This window comes from Eublepharis macularius, chromosome 5, assembly GCF_028583425.1.
Source record: "Eublepharis macularius isolate TG4126 chromosome 5, MPM_Emac_v1.0, whole genome shotgun sequence".
Lineage (NCBI taxonomy): Eukaryota > Metazoa > Chordata > Lepidosauria > Squamata > Eublepharidae > Eublepharis > Eublepharis macularius.
In genome coordinates, this window is record NC_072794.1 from 8824363 (window position 1) to 8839061 (window position 14699).

At 49.7% G+C, this 14699-nt stretch overlaps 1 protein-coding gene across 3 annotated transcripts in view; it reads right to left on the bottom strand.

The window, feature by feature from the left end:
• The window catches only part of LOC129331224 (transducin-like enhancer protein 2), a 51031-nt gene that overhangs the window by 1187 nt on the left and 35145 nt on the right, over positions 1–14699 (bottom strand). For 2 of the 3 annotated variants that reach the window (XM_054981643.1, XM_054981642.1), the window contains 7 exons: positions 13767–13927; positions 10571–10647; positions 8854–9103; positions 7323–7570; positions 3606–3753; positions 1588–1738; positions 326–402 (listed from right to left, as the gene is read on the bottom strand). In XM_054981643.1, coding sequence (XP_054837618.1) covers positions 326–402; positions 1588–1738; positions 3606–3753; positions 7323–7570; positions 8854–9103; positions 10571–10647; positions 13767–13927 — 1112 coding nt within the window. Of the gene's footprint in view, positions 1–325; positions 403–1583; positions 1739–3605; positions 3754–7322; positions 7571–8853; positions 9104–10570; positions 10648–13766; positions 13928–14699 lie in introns of all 3 variants that reach the window. The other variant, XR_008597108.1, reaches the window with a different exon arrangement.

Genomic DNA, 14699 nt, shown 5'->3' on the forward strand with positions numbered 1-14699 from the left:
TTCAATGATCGTCAGCAAGTGGATTTTCCTGTTTCATGCAGGAAAATCCAGTTGCAAACGATCGCTAAAGTGCACTGAGGGTGCATTAACTAATGTATGTGAAACCAGCCTAAGTGGCTTGAATGGGATCAGGGCCTTTCTTTGCACATAACCTCCATTACTGTGGCTGGTTACGGAGGATGGTGAGGTTGGGCGTCTGCTAGGAGCCCAGGAGCAGTTATGTGGTCCAGCTCCACCACAGCTAGCATCGAACAACCCAGGCGGGTCCCCCTGCCTCCAACAGCATTGGGATCCCCCAACCAGCAGAGCATTCCCCCGCCCATACCTGGAATATGCTTGCACCGTAAGGGGTCCGCCAGGCATTCAGGAGGTTGTCTTTACCCGTACTGACAAACCATTTTCCTGTAAGGTGAAAGGGGGTTATATTGGAGATTGCAACTCAAAGCATACAAGCAAGGGGGGAGGGGTCGTGAAGACCCCACAGGAAACATTCTGTGTGACCAAACCCCTGTATTAATGGAGGGATCTTTAGCACTGAGCCATACAGGGCTCCTCCTTCTTTTAAGAGCACAAAGCTGCAAATAGGAACATGACAAAATGGGCTCTTGTTTCTGTAGGGTACTCCTTTCCATCAGGACATCATTTAGAAAGGGACAGCAGTGGATGGGAAGACCCATCTATCCCAGTATCCTGCCTCCAACAGGGGACAGCCTGGGAAGTTCACAAACATGGCCTTCCATTTGTTTGGTAATCAGAGTGCTTTTGACATGGAAGCTCTACTCGGCAGTCAGGGATAACTGTTGCAGATCTCTTCTGTACCTTCTTCCAAGCCCCTTTTAAAGAAGAAAGATTCTGGATCAGGCCAAAGGTCTAGCTAATTCAGCAATCTGTTTCTAACCATGGTCAGCTAGATACCTCCAAGAATGTCAGAAAGAGACCACAGAAAGAACAATCTTCAGCAGTTGACCTAAGGATTTGGCATCCACTGAAGACAGAGGTACTATTTTGCTGTCATAGTTAACCGCTGTAGCTAGTTATTCATGATTTTCTGAACTACCTTTTAAAGCTATCTGAACGAATGGACATCACTACAGCTAGTGGCAGGGAGTTCCACAAGTTAATCAGGTGATGGGTGAAGAACTACTATTTTGTCTCAGTCCTGAATCTACCTCTGGTCAGTTTTGTTCAGTGAAGCTGAGCTCTAGTAAAGTGAGAGCCGAACGAAATGTGGTGGTGAACTCGTGGTCGCCATTTTAAAGGGTTTTTAAAAATGATATGAGGGCCCAATCTTGATTGCGCCTGAGCATGCACACACAGCTGGTTTGGCACCATAACATGCATGGGGTGGGGTGGGGGAGTGCTACAAAATGCTTTAAAATGGTGACTACAGGTTCGCCATCGCATTTAGTTTGGCTCTGAGGGAGTAGGAAGGACGTTTCTCTTTTCCCGTGCTGCCCAGAAACATGTTGAGGGCATCAACTATGACATGCTCCACTGAAAATCTGGTTGGAACAAAGGCCTGGTTGGAATTGAACACGGCAGCATCACACACAGTGTGGGGTGGGGGTGGGGGACTCACACACCTACCACAGGAGGCAAACTTGAGGGACAGGACACAACTCTCGTGAAGGTGGAGCTGGTACTTCTCCGATTTGGTCACATGCAGGATCTCCACGTTGCTGCTCTCCATTCCCACAGCCAGCCATTCGCCTGTGGGGCAGTAGCCCAGGGAGAAGATCTGGGGGGGGGGGTGGGCAACGAGAGACAGGGCCAGAACAGAGGTTGCATTTACTTATCATAGCTATCACTGCCCCCTGTCCCCCGCCTCAATGAGCCAAGCCACAAGAGACAAATTATACAAGGAGGAGCGCATGAATAGAGTTGCAATGTTAGCCGGGAAGCTGCGTTTGAAAAGAGATTGGAAGGCTTTGTCAATTTCCCCTCTCTACAGAGCCAGGGAGATCCCTGCCTAGAGGGTTTGTTAATTTCCTCTTTGCCCCCCAAAGGCTCTGTCAGTTTCACCTCCCCTTCTAAGAGGAGAAGAGAAAATAAACAAAACCTCTGGGAGTGATCTTCCCTGGCTCTGTAGAGAGGGGAAATTGACAAAGCCTTCTGACCTCTTAAAACTCAGCTTCCCGGCTAACATTGCGACTCCCTTCACGTGCTCCTCCTCGTGTAATTCGTCTCTTGTAGCTTAGCTCAATGTCTCTAGTTCTTTTTACATGCCATGACCACGTCTTGTGTCAGTGAATCCCATAAACAATACAGGTCACGTGAAGAAGTCTTTCTTTCCATCTCTCCTGAATCTGCTACCAGTTAATTTCATTGAGTGACCTTGAGTTTTAGTGTTTAAAAAAAGAGAATTTCCCCTCTTTATCCTCTTTCTCCACAGCTTTTAGACTAGGCATTTCTAATATGGTCATTTCCCCCCCTCATCTTACAAAACCCCAAATGCCTTAGCCCTTTTTGTTCTGGTTTCATATTTGTTAATGGAAATTCAAATCCTCCATTTTCTTCAAACAAGTACAATAAAATGGAGGGGGGAAGCCGCTGTGGGTTAAAGCATCCTGGTAAGTGATTCTTAAGGCCAACTGACTTGGAATTTAAGTATATGCTTTCTCAGACATATTCCACCTCCAGGTTTTCTCCCATTTGATGCTGTTCTTTATTGTGTTACAATCAGGGCTTTTTTTCTGGGGAAAGAGGCGGTGGAACTCAGTGGGTTGCCCTCGGAGAAAATGGTCACATGGCTGGTGGCCCCTCCCCCTGATCTCCAGACAGAGGGGAGTTGAGATTGCCCTCCGCACTGCTTGGTGGCGCAGAGGGCAATCTCAACTCCCCTCTGTCTGGAGATCAGGGGGCGGGGCCACCAGCCACGTGACCGTTTTCAAGAGGTTCCGGAACTCCGTTCCCCCGCGTTCCCCCTGAAAAAAAGCCCTGGTTACAATCCATCCTGACATCACAAGCTCCAGAAACTGACCTCACCAACATGGCCCCCTCATCCTGACAACATCTGTCATGCCAACCCTTTCTAATACTTCACTTGGCGGCATGAGGGGGCTAAGACAGGCAAGGTAGGAGTCTGAGAAGGAAGCAAGAAAAGGATGGGTTCTATGTATATTAAAATGTTCTGTGTTGGCTTTAACTTCTGGTCTTATTCACCCTGAACCTGTTGGATGTTTTTAAACAATCTCTACCTTTCAAAACAAATGACTAGAAAAGCAATAAAAAATTATCCTAAATGAGAGTATTCACACTCATCCCTAGACACCAACTACCATACAGCCTGAAGTTTATCTTTGAATCTATAAACATTAATATTCACCAGCAAAAAAGCCTTCAGGTTTTACATGCATAGGTGTTTTATATTAGGCTTGCGCTGAAATGTAATGCTAATAGTAATTATTATAATTAATTAATAGAAATCAGCATCTAGCCATTTCTTCCCTCCCACCTCCAGCTTCTCCAGTGGGACAAAACACTTTTGCAAATGCTAGCCCCGCCCTTTTAATGCCTGCCTCCCAAAGCAAAGCCATTGCAGTGCCTCCCCCTCCCCACTTCTTCTCTCAACAGGGCCTCGCAGACATCCTTTCCCATCTGCCTACCTGGGAGCTGAAGTCGTGCTGCTGAAGCTGCCGGCCTTCGCGGAGGTCCCAGCACCGCACAGTGTTATCCAGCCCCCCTGTCCATAGCTTGGTGCCATAATTGGAGATATCGATGCAACTGGCGCCATCCGTGTGACCTTGGAATTGCCTGGAGGGAAGATGGAGAACCAGCCATGGGTGGGACATGCCAGGAATCCTCTGGCCCATCTCCCCTCTCATCCCTGGATTTGAGATTTGGTTCTGGCCAGTATCACTTTCAGCAGATCATTTCTCAATGGCCTCAGTGAACACTGAAGTGGTCCAAAATCTGTACTGGCAAGCCCAAGAGCAAAAGGCTCAGAATCCACAAATACTCAAAAGTCTTCAGTGTGATTTTGTTTGTCCTTAGTTAGGCCCCTTTTGCACTCAGGCTTTACAGCGCGTTCATTACCTGTTTCGCATCCCATGTTTGTCCGCCTTTTACACTTCCGAGCTAGTCATGTGACGCAGCTCTGGGCTATGTTAGGTATCTGGCTGTGGAAATACGCCGATTTTTTTTGGTCTCAGCTGCCAACTTGCGCTTGTATGTAAGTGTAAAATGCACGCCTTTCTCGACCCCCCTCTTCCTTTCCTATTGTAAGTTGATTGGCCAGAGCAGATTTAACCACACCCACCCTTGTCAGCTCCCCTAACGCTACTTTCGCTACTTTCGCCATTGTTTTTTCGAAAGGACGTTCCATGGCAGTGCGGTGCAGCATCCTCCATCTGGCCCGGCCTGGCCCGAGTGGGGAAAGACAGGCGCAGAGCGTGAGGGAGGCGGGAAACTCCACGGGTCCCAGGGTGTCTGTCTTGCATTCCCAAAGAACTGGGGCTTGGATAAACGGGCAGCCCCGGCGGGGATGGGGGAGGCTCTGGTTATGCGCTGCACATAGTCCCCAGCGAGCGGAGCCAGAATGGGCAGCACCGAGCAGCAGCTGCTTCCTTTCTGGGCAAGCGGAGTTCGGGCAGGCTCTGCCCAATCCCCAATCAGCTCCCTGTCTGAAATTCCTTTTTTTTTTTTTTACTGTTTCTGAAGGGCAGTAAAGTTGCACCGAGCAGCAGCTCAGTTGTGCCCCGTCCTCTCCTCCTCCTCTTCCTTCCCAGGTGAGCGGTGTGTGTGTGTGTGGGGGTCAAGCGCACGCTGTTGTGCTCACTGCTGGCGCCAGGGTCTCTGGCACCTGGGGCAACCGCCCCCCGTGCGCACAGCACGCGCGTGTGCACCACAGACTGCACGATCGCACAGCGCAAGCCGGGGCATTCACCAGTGGATGGCTGGGGTGGCGGGCAGAGGCTGCTCCGCGCTCCGCCCCGGCAGCGGCTTCTGGCTGCTGCGCCTGGCTGGGGGCATGTGGCGGCGGCGGCACAGGGCTGGCTGGCTGCAGCAGCTACGGGCCAGCCACACCAGCTCTGCAGCGCGTGCCTCCGTCCCCGACACCCCCTCCGGCGTCTCTCCAGGGCCCTCGCACCTGAGGCTACCGCCTACCTGGCCTCTATGGGCACGCTGGCCCTGGTTGCGCCTGCAAACTCACACGGTGAAGCACCGTTTGATACCTCACCAGGCAGGCTAGAGGCACTTGGGGTGGGTGGGCAGGTGCCATTGCACCTGCAAACTCACACGGTGAAGCACTATTTGGTGCCTCTGTGCCTTGGATAAGCGGACAGCCCCGGTGGTGGTGGGATAGGCAACGGATATGCACTGCACATGACGCCCAACGAGCAGAGCCAGGGCGGACAGCAGTAAGCGGCAGCACAGCTTTGCAGGTTGCTCGTTTCCTTCACTTCCTTCCAAGGCGTGCTGAGCTGGGGCGGGCTCTTCCCCACTCACTCCTCAGCTCTCCGTCTGATTTTCCTCAATTTTTTTTGGCATTTTTTTTGAAGAGCAGCAACAGTTGCAGCATTGCAAATTCATGTGAAAAAAATTAAGCACTTTAAAAAAGAAGTGTGAGCATTTAACAGTTATTGTGATGCCGGGTTGAGCAAGTGCACAGAACAAGCAGAACAGCGGCTTGCTTGGGACGGGAGCCTTCCCACCACAAACGGAGTCATCCCCGCCCCCGCCTGTCGCCTTGCTGCGTGGAACTCTGCCTGCTTTTATTGCCGTCTCCGATTGCAGACAACAATAATAGTCTAGGGGGTTGATGTTGATTTCACTGTAGCTGCTCTTGTGCCGTCCTCCTTGCAAGTAAAGAGGCTCCAGCTGTAATCAGTTCTCAACACCACTCATCGCTACTTTCGATCGTGATAAGTTTGGGTGGCTCCACAGAGAGGGCGGGGTTTCTTAGTCTAACAGAGAGGCTACATCACAACAGCACTTTGTTACCGTGCATGCGCAAACTCAAAATTAAAGAAAACTCCATGACGTGTGTTGAGAAGCCCACAAAGCCCAAGGCAACCTCGGTGCCAAACATCTAGTATGAAATGCCGAAAAGAATGCCGAATCGAATCGAGAGCAGAGAGTGTAAAACGGGGGGATGCAGAGCCGCTGCCACGGCCACAGGCACAGATGCTGAAACCCATCGGCTTTAAACCTGAGTGTGAAACTGGCCTTCGCCTACTCTTGGCCTCCGTTGGCTGCCCTGGCAGGCAGGCAGCACACACACAAGCTCATGAGCTAGCGGCCCTCAAGTTCTGCTTCTGTGGGGGTTTTTTGGTATGATGCTGTAATAGGATCTGGCTCCACACCTATTTGCTCAGAAATACATCCTATTGTGTTTAAAGGCCTTACTCCCAGCCAGGCACTCACAACTGCAGCCTAACTATCATTGCTCTATTCACACCCTCTTTAAAATGCCTTTGTAGAATTGGTTGCATCATGTTTCTTTTTCTGTATTAAAACTAAAGGCATGTTCACATGCAGGGGATATGAGTAACTACTGTGTGCTGACAGAGGACTCCACTTGTGTATTTTTGTCTGAGTCATTATTCTGAGCATGATCCCTAACTGAAAGGACATGTGCCCAGAGCAGCAACACAGAGAGAGACACAGTGGTGTAGCATGGGGGGGGCAGAGGGTGGCCGCCCTGAGTGCAAAATTATTAGGGGTGCCAGCCGCCGAGGAGAGCCTGCGCCACATCTGTGGGAGTTGGGAGGTCACCCGCATGGCCCTGGCTGCCTCCTGCACTGACAGAGTGGCCAGCTCGTTGGGTGCTGAGCTGGCTCTCCACGGCTGCTAGCTGAGGAGCATGCCGAGCGGCCGGCAGTGGTGCGGGTGGCTGCAGCGGAAGGGTGAGGGGCAGGGAGGCGAGCGGCCCTGAATCGCGGGAGCGCTCTTGGAGAGGAGGAGGAGTTGCTACGGTGGAGGGGTAAGGGGTGGGGAGGCGAGCGGCCCTGAATCAGGGGAGTGTTCATGGGGGGCGGCCGTGCCCTATGCGATACCATTACTTCCTGGAAGTGACATTATTGTGTGGGGGGCTTGGGAGCATGCGCACATGGTGCCATAGGCACCACCTCCTGCCAGGAGTTGCCCCGGGCACTCGCAACGCATGCTACGCCACTGGAGAGACACAATGAACAGCCTCCTCCGAGGGCAGGTTGCATCAAGGACTGATTTGAGGCAGAGGTGGAGCACAGGCTGATTAGAAAGAAGCAACATTCTGACATGCAATGAATTCTGCAGAGAAGCGGCAGGCAGATGAGTACTTTTGGCTCAGAAGAACTCTTTCCTTTGAAAATCACCATACCAAGAACCATTTGTCTCACCTGACCATGGTTTGGTTCTGCAGGTCCCACACCACAATGTTCCCGTCGCTGCAGCAGGAAAAGCAGACCTTGGCATCGGGGCTGATGGCCAGGGCATAGCAGGCCGGGGCAGAGGAAGTCAGCTCCGCCTTGATCCGCGGGGTAGGAGCTGCCAGGTCCCAGATGGAGAGGGTGCTGGCCTCCCCGCCCACAATGAGGCTCCGGCTATCGGGAAGAAGCTTGCAGGAGCGGATGTAATTGTCTCTGTTCTGGTGCGGGCAGGGTGGAAAGTCAGAAGGCAAAGGTTAAAAGCCCCCATCCTCTCCACTGGAAAGCTCAATCGGCCACTCCTTTGGCTTCTGTGGTCGCAGCAAGAACATCGCCCACACTTTCAGCCATAAGGGCTAGAAACTCGAGGGGTGTATTGTAACAAAACCAGAGAGTGAGAAGAAGCTGAACCATTAATTTATACTGTGGGCCAAGCTACAAGTGACGAATGACACTTGAACGGCAAGTGGATTGAGTGGAGCACAAATGAACAGGGAGAAATACACTTGCCGTTCAAGTGTCATTCGTCACTTGTAGCTTGGCCCTGTGTTTTCACAAAATCAAAAATTGCACACTGCTGAGTGCAGGAGGACCCATACAGTGGAGGGGGTGGCATCCAGAAATGGGAACCCTTTCTTGAGGCCGGGGTGTCTGCAATCTCAGTACCTCAATCACTTCTATTTACACCATGTTAGAAATACAAGATTTCCCCCCCTGCCTCTGAGATTGTATCACGGGTTCCCGTTATAGCTCTGGGCCAGTTCTGGAGAAAGGATGCTTCGGCCTGCACAAGCAACTTACAGACTTACAAATGGAGCAAGACAGACCAGTTCGGATGGCTTTAAAAAGGGATGAGGGAAACACGGGAAGAGCCTGTTAACTGCCGTGAGCTAGAAGTAGATCCCCCATTATCAGAAGCAATCTAGTCTGTCACTGACTGACCACTGGGAGTGGTTATCTGCATCAGAATTTCTCAGCCAGCCCCATCCAGCTGGCAGACTTAGACTAGAGGGATCAACCGTTTTGTTTTTTAACTTCCAGCCTAATTAAAAGTTCTGGTGAACATAAAAGCTTGCACTGTTCTGTGTTGTTTTGGTGGATTGTAATAGAAAGTATCTCATGGCATTTTCTTTGGGATTTGACTTGGGAGGGGGGCAACGTGGCTACTTGCAACCTTTGCTTGGCTGGATCTTGGGTCTTTCTCTCGGTTCCAGCAAAGGGCATCAGCGCATCACACCATTTAGCCCAGTAGCATCTTCTCCAGCAGGGAGAACCTCTCTGGGGTTTCGGGCAGAAGTGCTCCCTTGCCCTGGCTGCCTGAGAATCTTTCCATGGAGGTGCTTGCTGGGGGTTTCACTGGTGACCCACAGAGCTATAGTTCCTGTAGAGCTATGGCTGTTGGTGAGTTTGGCTTTGGTTCCCCATGTATCAGTGGTTCCTTGTGGGCCTTGGAATTGAACCCTTGGGGTGCAGAGGGCCCCAGTTCATAGCTCCTTGTACATACCAGGCAGTCCAGCTGCGCAATGGGAGTCTTGGCACCAGGCTGCCCCACGTCCCACACCTTTACACAGCCCTTCCCTCCCGTGTAGACGTGTTGGGTGGAGTTGCTGATGGTCACGGCGCACACCACCTCGCCGTGGGTCAGTGTGTGGAGCTGGCGGGCATGCCGCGGGATGCCAGAGCCAATGAGGGCGTCAGGTGGGAAGGGGACCGGCTGCATTTGACCATCGGCACTCACGTGGAAGGAGTAGGCCCTGGAAGAGCAGGGGAAGAAGCCCAAAGAAGAATTTCCAATAGACCTCAGAAGAGGAAAAAATGGACACATCCAGCCCCAGTCCTGCATGGTGCACAGCCATCCACATAGCCAAAACACATGCAATCTTTAACATGGTAACATTAGTACTGGTTCTCCCTTCCAGCCTTCATATAGATCAGGGGTCCCAAGCAATTTGGAGCTCTCAGACACAGTGTGGTGGGCACAGCAATAAAATGGCTGCCTCAAAAAGGCTGCCACAGGAGGCGGAGCCAGCCACAAAACGGCTGTTACAGCTTACTTTCAGTCACACAGTGAAGATCCTTGGGCTGTGGAACCCGCTTATGCGAAAGCAATGTTTTTAAAAATCTGCACAGCCAATCAAATCTCCGATAGTCCATCAGAAGCCACCCACTTTCTAAAAACACTCACCAGGCACCAGGAAATGTGTCAGCGGGTGCAATGGTGCCCACGGGCACCACGTTGGGGACCCCTGATATAGATGCAATTTTCTGTTGGCCACCACCTGAGATAGTCGGGAAAGCCCCCACTCTTCTGCCTTGAGCAATCTCTGCAAGACTACATTATTCAGGAGAACTTTTTTACACAGGTAAGAAGAGGCTGTACTAAAAGGAAATGGCGCACAGCGATGCCGGCAAAGGGACAAGGACTGAGGACTATGTTGTTGTGTCCCTACTGAGAAGTTTCTGCATCATTTAATTGCTTATGTTTTTTCAGCATTGTCTTCAGCTCTGTATTGGATTTTGCTTGTAATCAAATTTTTGCAAGCCGTACCCTACGACAGTGTTTTTTTGAATGCTTGATCCTATTGGCCTATACTGTATAATTCACATTTGGGTCTCAGGGAGAAAGACGGGCTATGAGTGATGTTAAATGAATAAATATGGGGCTTTTGAAAGAGAGTACAAAAAGCCAGACCTCTGACCCAAGGTAAATACAATCTCAAGTTCCACAACCAACAGAAGGGGAGGGAGATACCGAGGCAGCCTGGGAATGTTAGCAAACATTCCTACGTGTACTTGTGCTTTGTACGGTTGGACCAAAGGAATAAGGGGCTAGCTCAAAGGTGTCACCAACCAAGTGGGTTTTGTGAGAAATGGGGAAAAACTGACATTAGTGAAGCATCGTGACTGAGGCTGCATGCAGGAAGGGCAACTATGTGCAGAGAGACAGCTGAGATGGAGAATTCAGGACAAATGGAAACGGGGAAATAAGGGCAGGAAAGAGAGTTTGAGGCAAAGCCACAGAGAACCCCAAGCAAGGGCAATTCTATAGAAGTGGATGGGAAGCCCCAACAGGGATCCAGGGAAAGGTGTCAGATCCACTCTGCTCAGTATTCCAGTCCAGACTTTCTGATTTCCTTGGATGGTTCCACAAGACTATCAGCTGCTTCCTGCATTTGCCTCCCCCCTTGCCAGCTGCCATCACAAGGCTCTTCGACACTTACGGCTTGCCCCCAGGAATGGCTGGGAGGGAAGAGGAGATGCTTGATCCACGCAAGTGCGGGTGGGATTCAAAGGCTACCTGTTGAAGCCAAAGAGAGAGGCCGTGAGTGGCTTTCAAATCCAGGCCCCACAATTGAAATCAATCCCCAGAAACAGGGGTAAGACATACACTGGCGCTAGCAAAGGTTATTCCCTACAAACACACGTGGGGAGGGGGGCATCTAGTCATTGGAAACTTTTCTTTAAGGCTACCCACCCTCTCTCTAAGGCACTCAGAGTTGTTTTTCTCTGGCTTCCTCCTTCCTCATTTCATCTTCATAATATATTGCCCTTGAACTCGAGTCCCACCGATCCTAGTCTAACTCCTGAATTACACTGGCTTCAAAGTTTCGTTTTGACTTTTCAGTATTCTCTGGGTATGTCCATCTTGCTGCCCATACCATCGTTTACTCTCTCCCCCACGCCCTTTTTGTGCGTAATATCTCGATGGATGAAGAGTTCGGCAGCACTCAAATTGTCATGGATACGGCTAGAACTGTGGAGGAACAATTGCTGGACATGACAAAGGAAGTTGCTCAAGGCTCCTATGCACACAGAAAGAGGGCTAGCCTGGCGCTTTAACTAGATAAGCCATAAAGGGCCTAGAATAAAACAACTTTGGAGGAGGGTGTAAAACAATAGAGTTGCACAGTTGTGTTGCCATGCGTAGATTAGAAGAGCCATCTAACTCATACTAATGTATACGGTGCACCAAAGCCCAAGTGCAGGAAGTATATGATAATGACAGAAAGGTCTAACTTCATGGAGGTTGGCAACATTATTCGAGGACAGTTACATTGGTGGAGGGAGAAAAGACGTTCAGGTGTATGAGAAACTTATAACCACCAGGGCTTTTTTTCAGGGGGAACGGAGTTCCGGAACCTCTTGAAAACGGTCACATGGCTGGTGGCCCCGCCCCCTGATCTCCAGACAGAGGTGAGTTGAGATTGCCCTCCGTGCCATGCGGCACGGAGGGCAATCTCAACTCCCCTCTGTCTGGAGACCAGGGGGCGGGGCCACCAGCCATGTGACCATTTTCTCCGAGGGCAACCCACGGAGTTCCACCACCTCTTTTCCCAGAAAAAAAGCCCTGATAACCACTAATTCTATATAGACTTTGTTTATAGAAAAAGTAGCCAGAATGAACTAGCTACTGTTACATGTTTCAAGAAGATGTTTCAAATACAGATAATTTCGTCTGGAGTATGAAATCATAAGATAACAGCCAAGCATTTGATTTGCTGAAGCAGCTGTTGTTAAGAAATGGTTCTGAAACCCTATAAATATGTCAAGCTAAACTAATCACAAGCTTCTTTCTCTGGAAGGACTCCCTGCCTGTGACCTTTGCACCTTTGGGTAAGATACTTTTTTGGACTTAAATGTCCAAATGGACTATGGATGACAGGCTATGGCAGAGAGACCCCTGTAACCATCACAGCGAGAATTCAGGGCCGTTTCCACACAGCTCCCCGCTGCTCGTAACAACCCGGAAGAGTGTGCAAAAAACGCAGAAGATTGCGTTTTTCTCGCGCGAGATTTGCGCAATGTCGAGATTTGTGCAAGATTTGCGCGATCTTCTGGGTTGTTACGAGCAGCGGGGAGCCATGTGGAAACGGCCCAGGCTCTTGGTTAGAAGGTTTTATTCAGGAATCAGATCATTTCCACAGATATGTCCATAGGATTACTCAGAAGCAAGGTAAGCAACTAAGCAGTAACAGCAGGTTGACAGGAATACTCAAGGCGTGTGAAGATCATTCTATTATAGAGCACAATTACTCCTTTCCCCCTCCCAATAGTAAAACACAACTTTTGGCGCGAACCAGTCCTGAGAACTCCTCACATATTTTACCTATCAAATCTAGACACTAAAAGGCATGAGATTAAAATTGAAACACAGTAATGGGAGTGAGCAGTGTACAAGGTCATAAGCGCCGAGAGCTTCAAAGCGTTAGATAAGACACCTGCAGCTGCAGAGGGCCTGTGAAAGCAAGCTATGGCATTAGCAAAATGATATCGGGGTACAGCAACAGCAATGGTTTAAAATATCAGGCCAACAATAGACAATGGCATGGATGTATGGGTACAGACATGACACTTATGTAATTACTCTTCTTTAATGATTTCTATGCCCTGATCTGGAAATCAGGTGAGCTTGATCTCGTCAGATCTCAGAAGCTAAGCAGGGTCAGCCGTGGTTATAACTTGGATGGGAGACCTCCAGCAAAGACCAAGGTTGCAGAGGCAGGCAATGGCAAACCACCTCTGTTAGTCTCTTGCCATGAAAACCCCACCAGGGGTCGCCATAAGTCAACTATGACTTGAGGGCACTCTCCACAGTGATTTCTGTAGTTATAATGGATCTTCTGTTGATTGTGTTAATATCAAGAATACTGAATAATTATTCTGTAATGACAAAGGCTTAAAATGAAGCAGACTCTGTAACTGTATTACTTGTGTACAATACTTGGTAACAAATCAAAGATGTTATCTGTGGTGTGCCTCTTGCCAGGAGTTAAATTATTTGATACAAGAAAGCTAACTAGACGCTCAGGGCTTCTTACGTGGAGGCCTATCTCTGAATAAAGCTTAACCAGAGTCATCCAGAACAAAATGTTCACACTTACCAGAAACATTCCTGAATCTGTGCCCCTACTTGTGAGTGGCAGGCAGGGAGGAGAGGAGCAGAAGCACAGTGCCAGGCTATTCTTGATCTGGACTGGCTACAAAATGCTCTAGGCTAGGCTTGCGTTCTCTCCGTCTGAAAAAACCCAGCTTCTGGCCTTGTTTATGCAGCTCTCCAGTTTTGCTCGGAGTAGCTCTGCCTGCCTCCCTGCCTGCCAGCTTCCTTCCCAGGGGCCGGCCTGCCTCGCCAGCATCCTTATTCCAAGGAGACAAAGGGTCTGGCTCTCCTCCTGGCTCAAAATGGACTCTGCCTCCAGACTGCCCCGCTGCACAGCTCTCCCATCATCCAGCTCTGGTGCCAATCGTTGCCAGGATTCTCCTTTCAGCCTACAGCCCAGCCCTTACGCAACTACCGTTCCCAGGATCCATTGGGGGAAGCACCAACACAATGCAAGCTTGTTGTGGGAATGTGGCTCTTTGGAGATGGGGTTCCAGGTGGAGGCGCAATGTGGAAGGGATAGTTTGTTGTCAACGTACCACAGGGGAGCGTCCATATAACACCGTCCCACTGATCTGGGGGGAGAGGTGGATGCTGACATATGAGCTGGATGCAGCTAGTTCACCGTTGAGAGCAGCATGGGGTACGATCCCAAAGGAGGAAGTGTAGGAGCCTGCCATGCTCAGAGGACTGCGTAGGGCTGGAGGAGGAAAGTGGGGGGCTTTCATTAAAGAAGCGGAAGAATTCTGCACAGACTTTCAGCTTGCTTCCTAACCCATTGAGGAATTCTGTGAGACACTGATGTTTGGTAATAACAACAACAACATTCAATTTATATACCGCCGTTCAGGACAAGTTAACGCCCACTCAGAGTAGTTTACAAAGCTGTTATTATTATCCCCACAACAATCACCCTGTGAGGTGGGTGGGGCTGAGAGAGCTCTGAGGGAGCTGTGACTGACCTGAGGTCACCCAGCTGGCTTCAAGCGGAGGAGTGGGGAATCAAACTGGGTTCCCCAGGTTAGAGTCCTGCCACTCTTAACCACTATATCAAACTGGCTCTGGCAACTGGTACCCCTAATTAAACCAGGCATCAGATTTTGCGGGGAGAAATAAATCATACTAAATTATAACACAAAACAGAAGCAAAAGGAAAAAGGAAAATATGAGTCTGTTATTTTTAATACAAACTCCGAGATCCTCAGCATGGAACCATGCTTCCTTCTAGGACCTGAACATGGGGTTTAGAAACATTAAAATAATTAACTACAGTAAATAAAAAGAGGGCTCCAGCATAGACCAAGTCTATGTGTAGGTGGAGACCAGTGTCTTTTTTCTTCAGACCAATTATTCATATGCAAATGTACGCAAATTCAAGCAACAAAAATTCATCCTGAGCAATCACCAAAGATAACATATCTAAGGGGTGATAAAAGAACTCTGAGTTGTCTATGGCAAGCAGAACATGATGC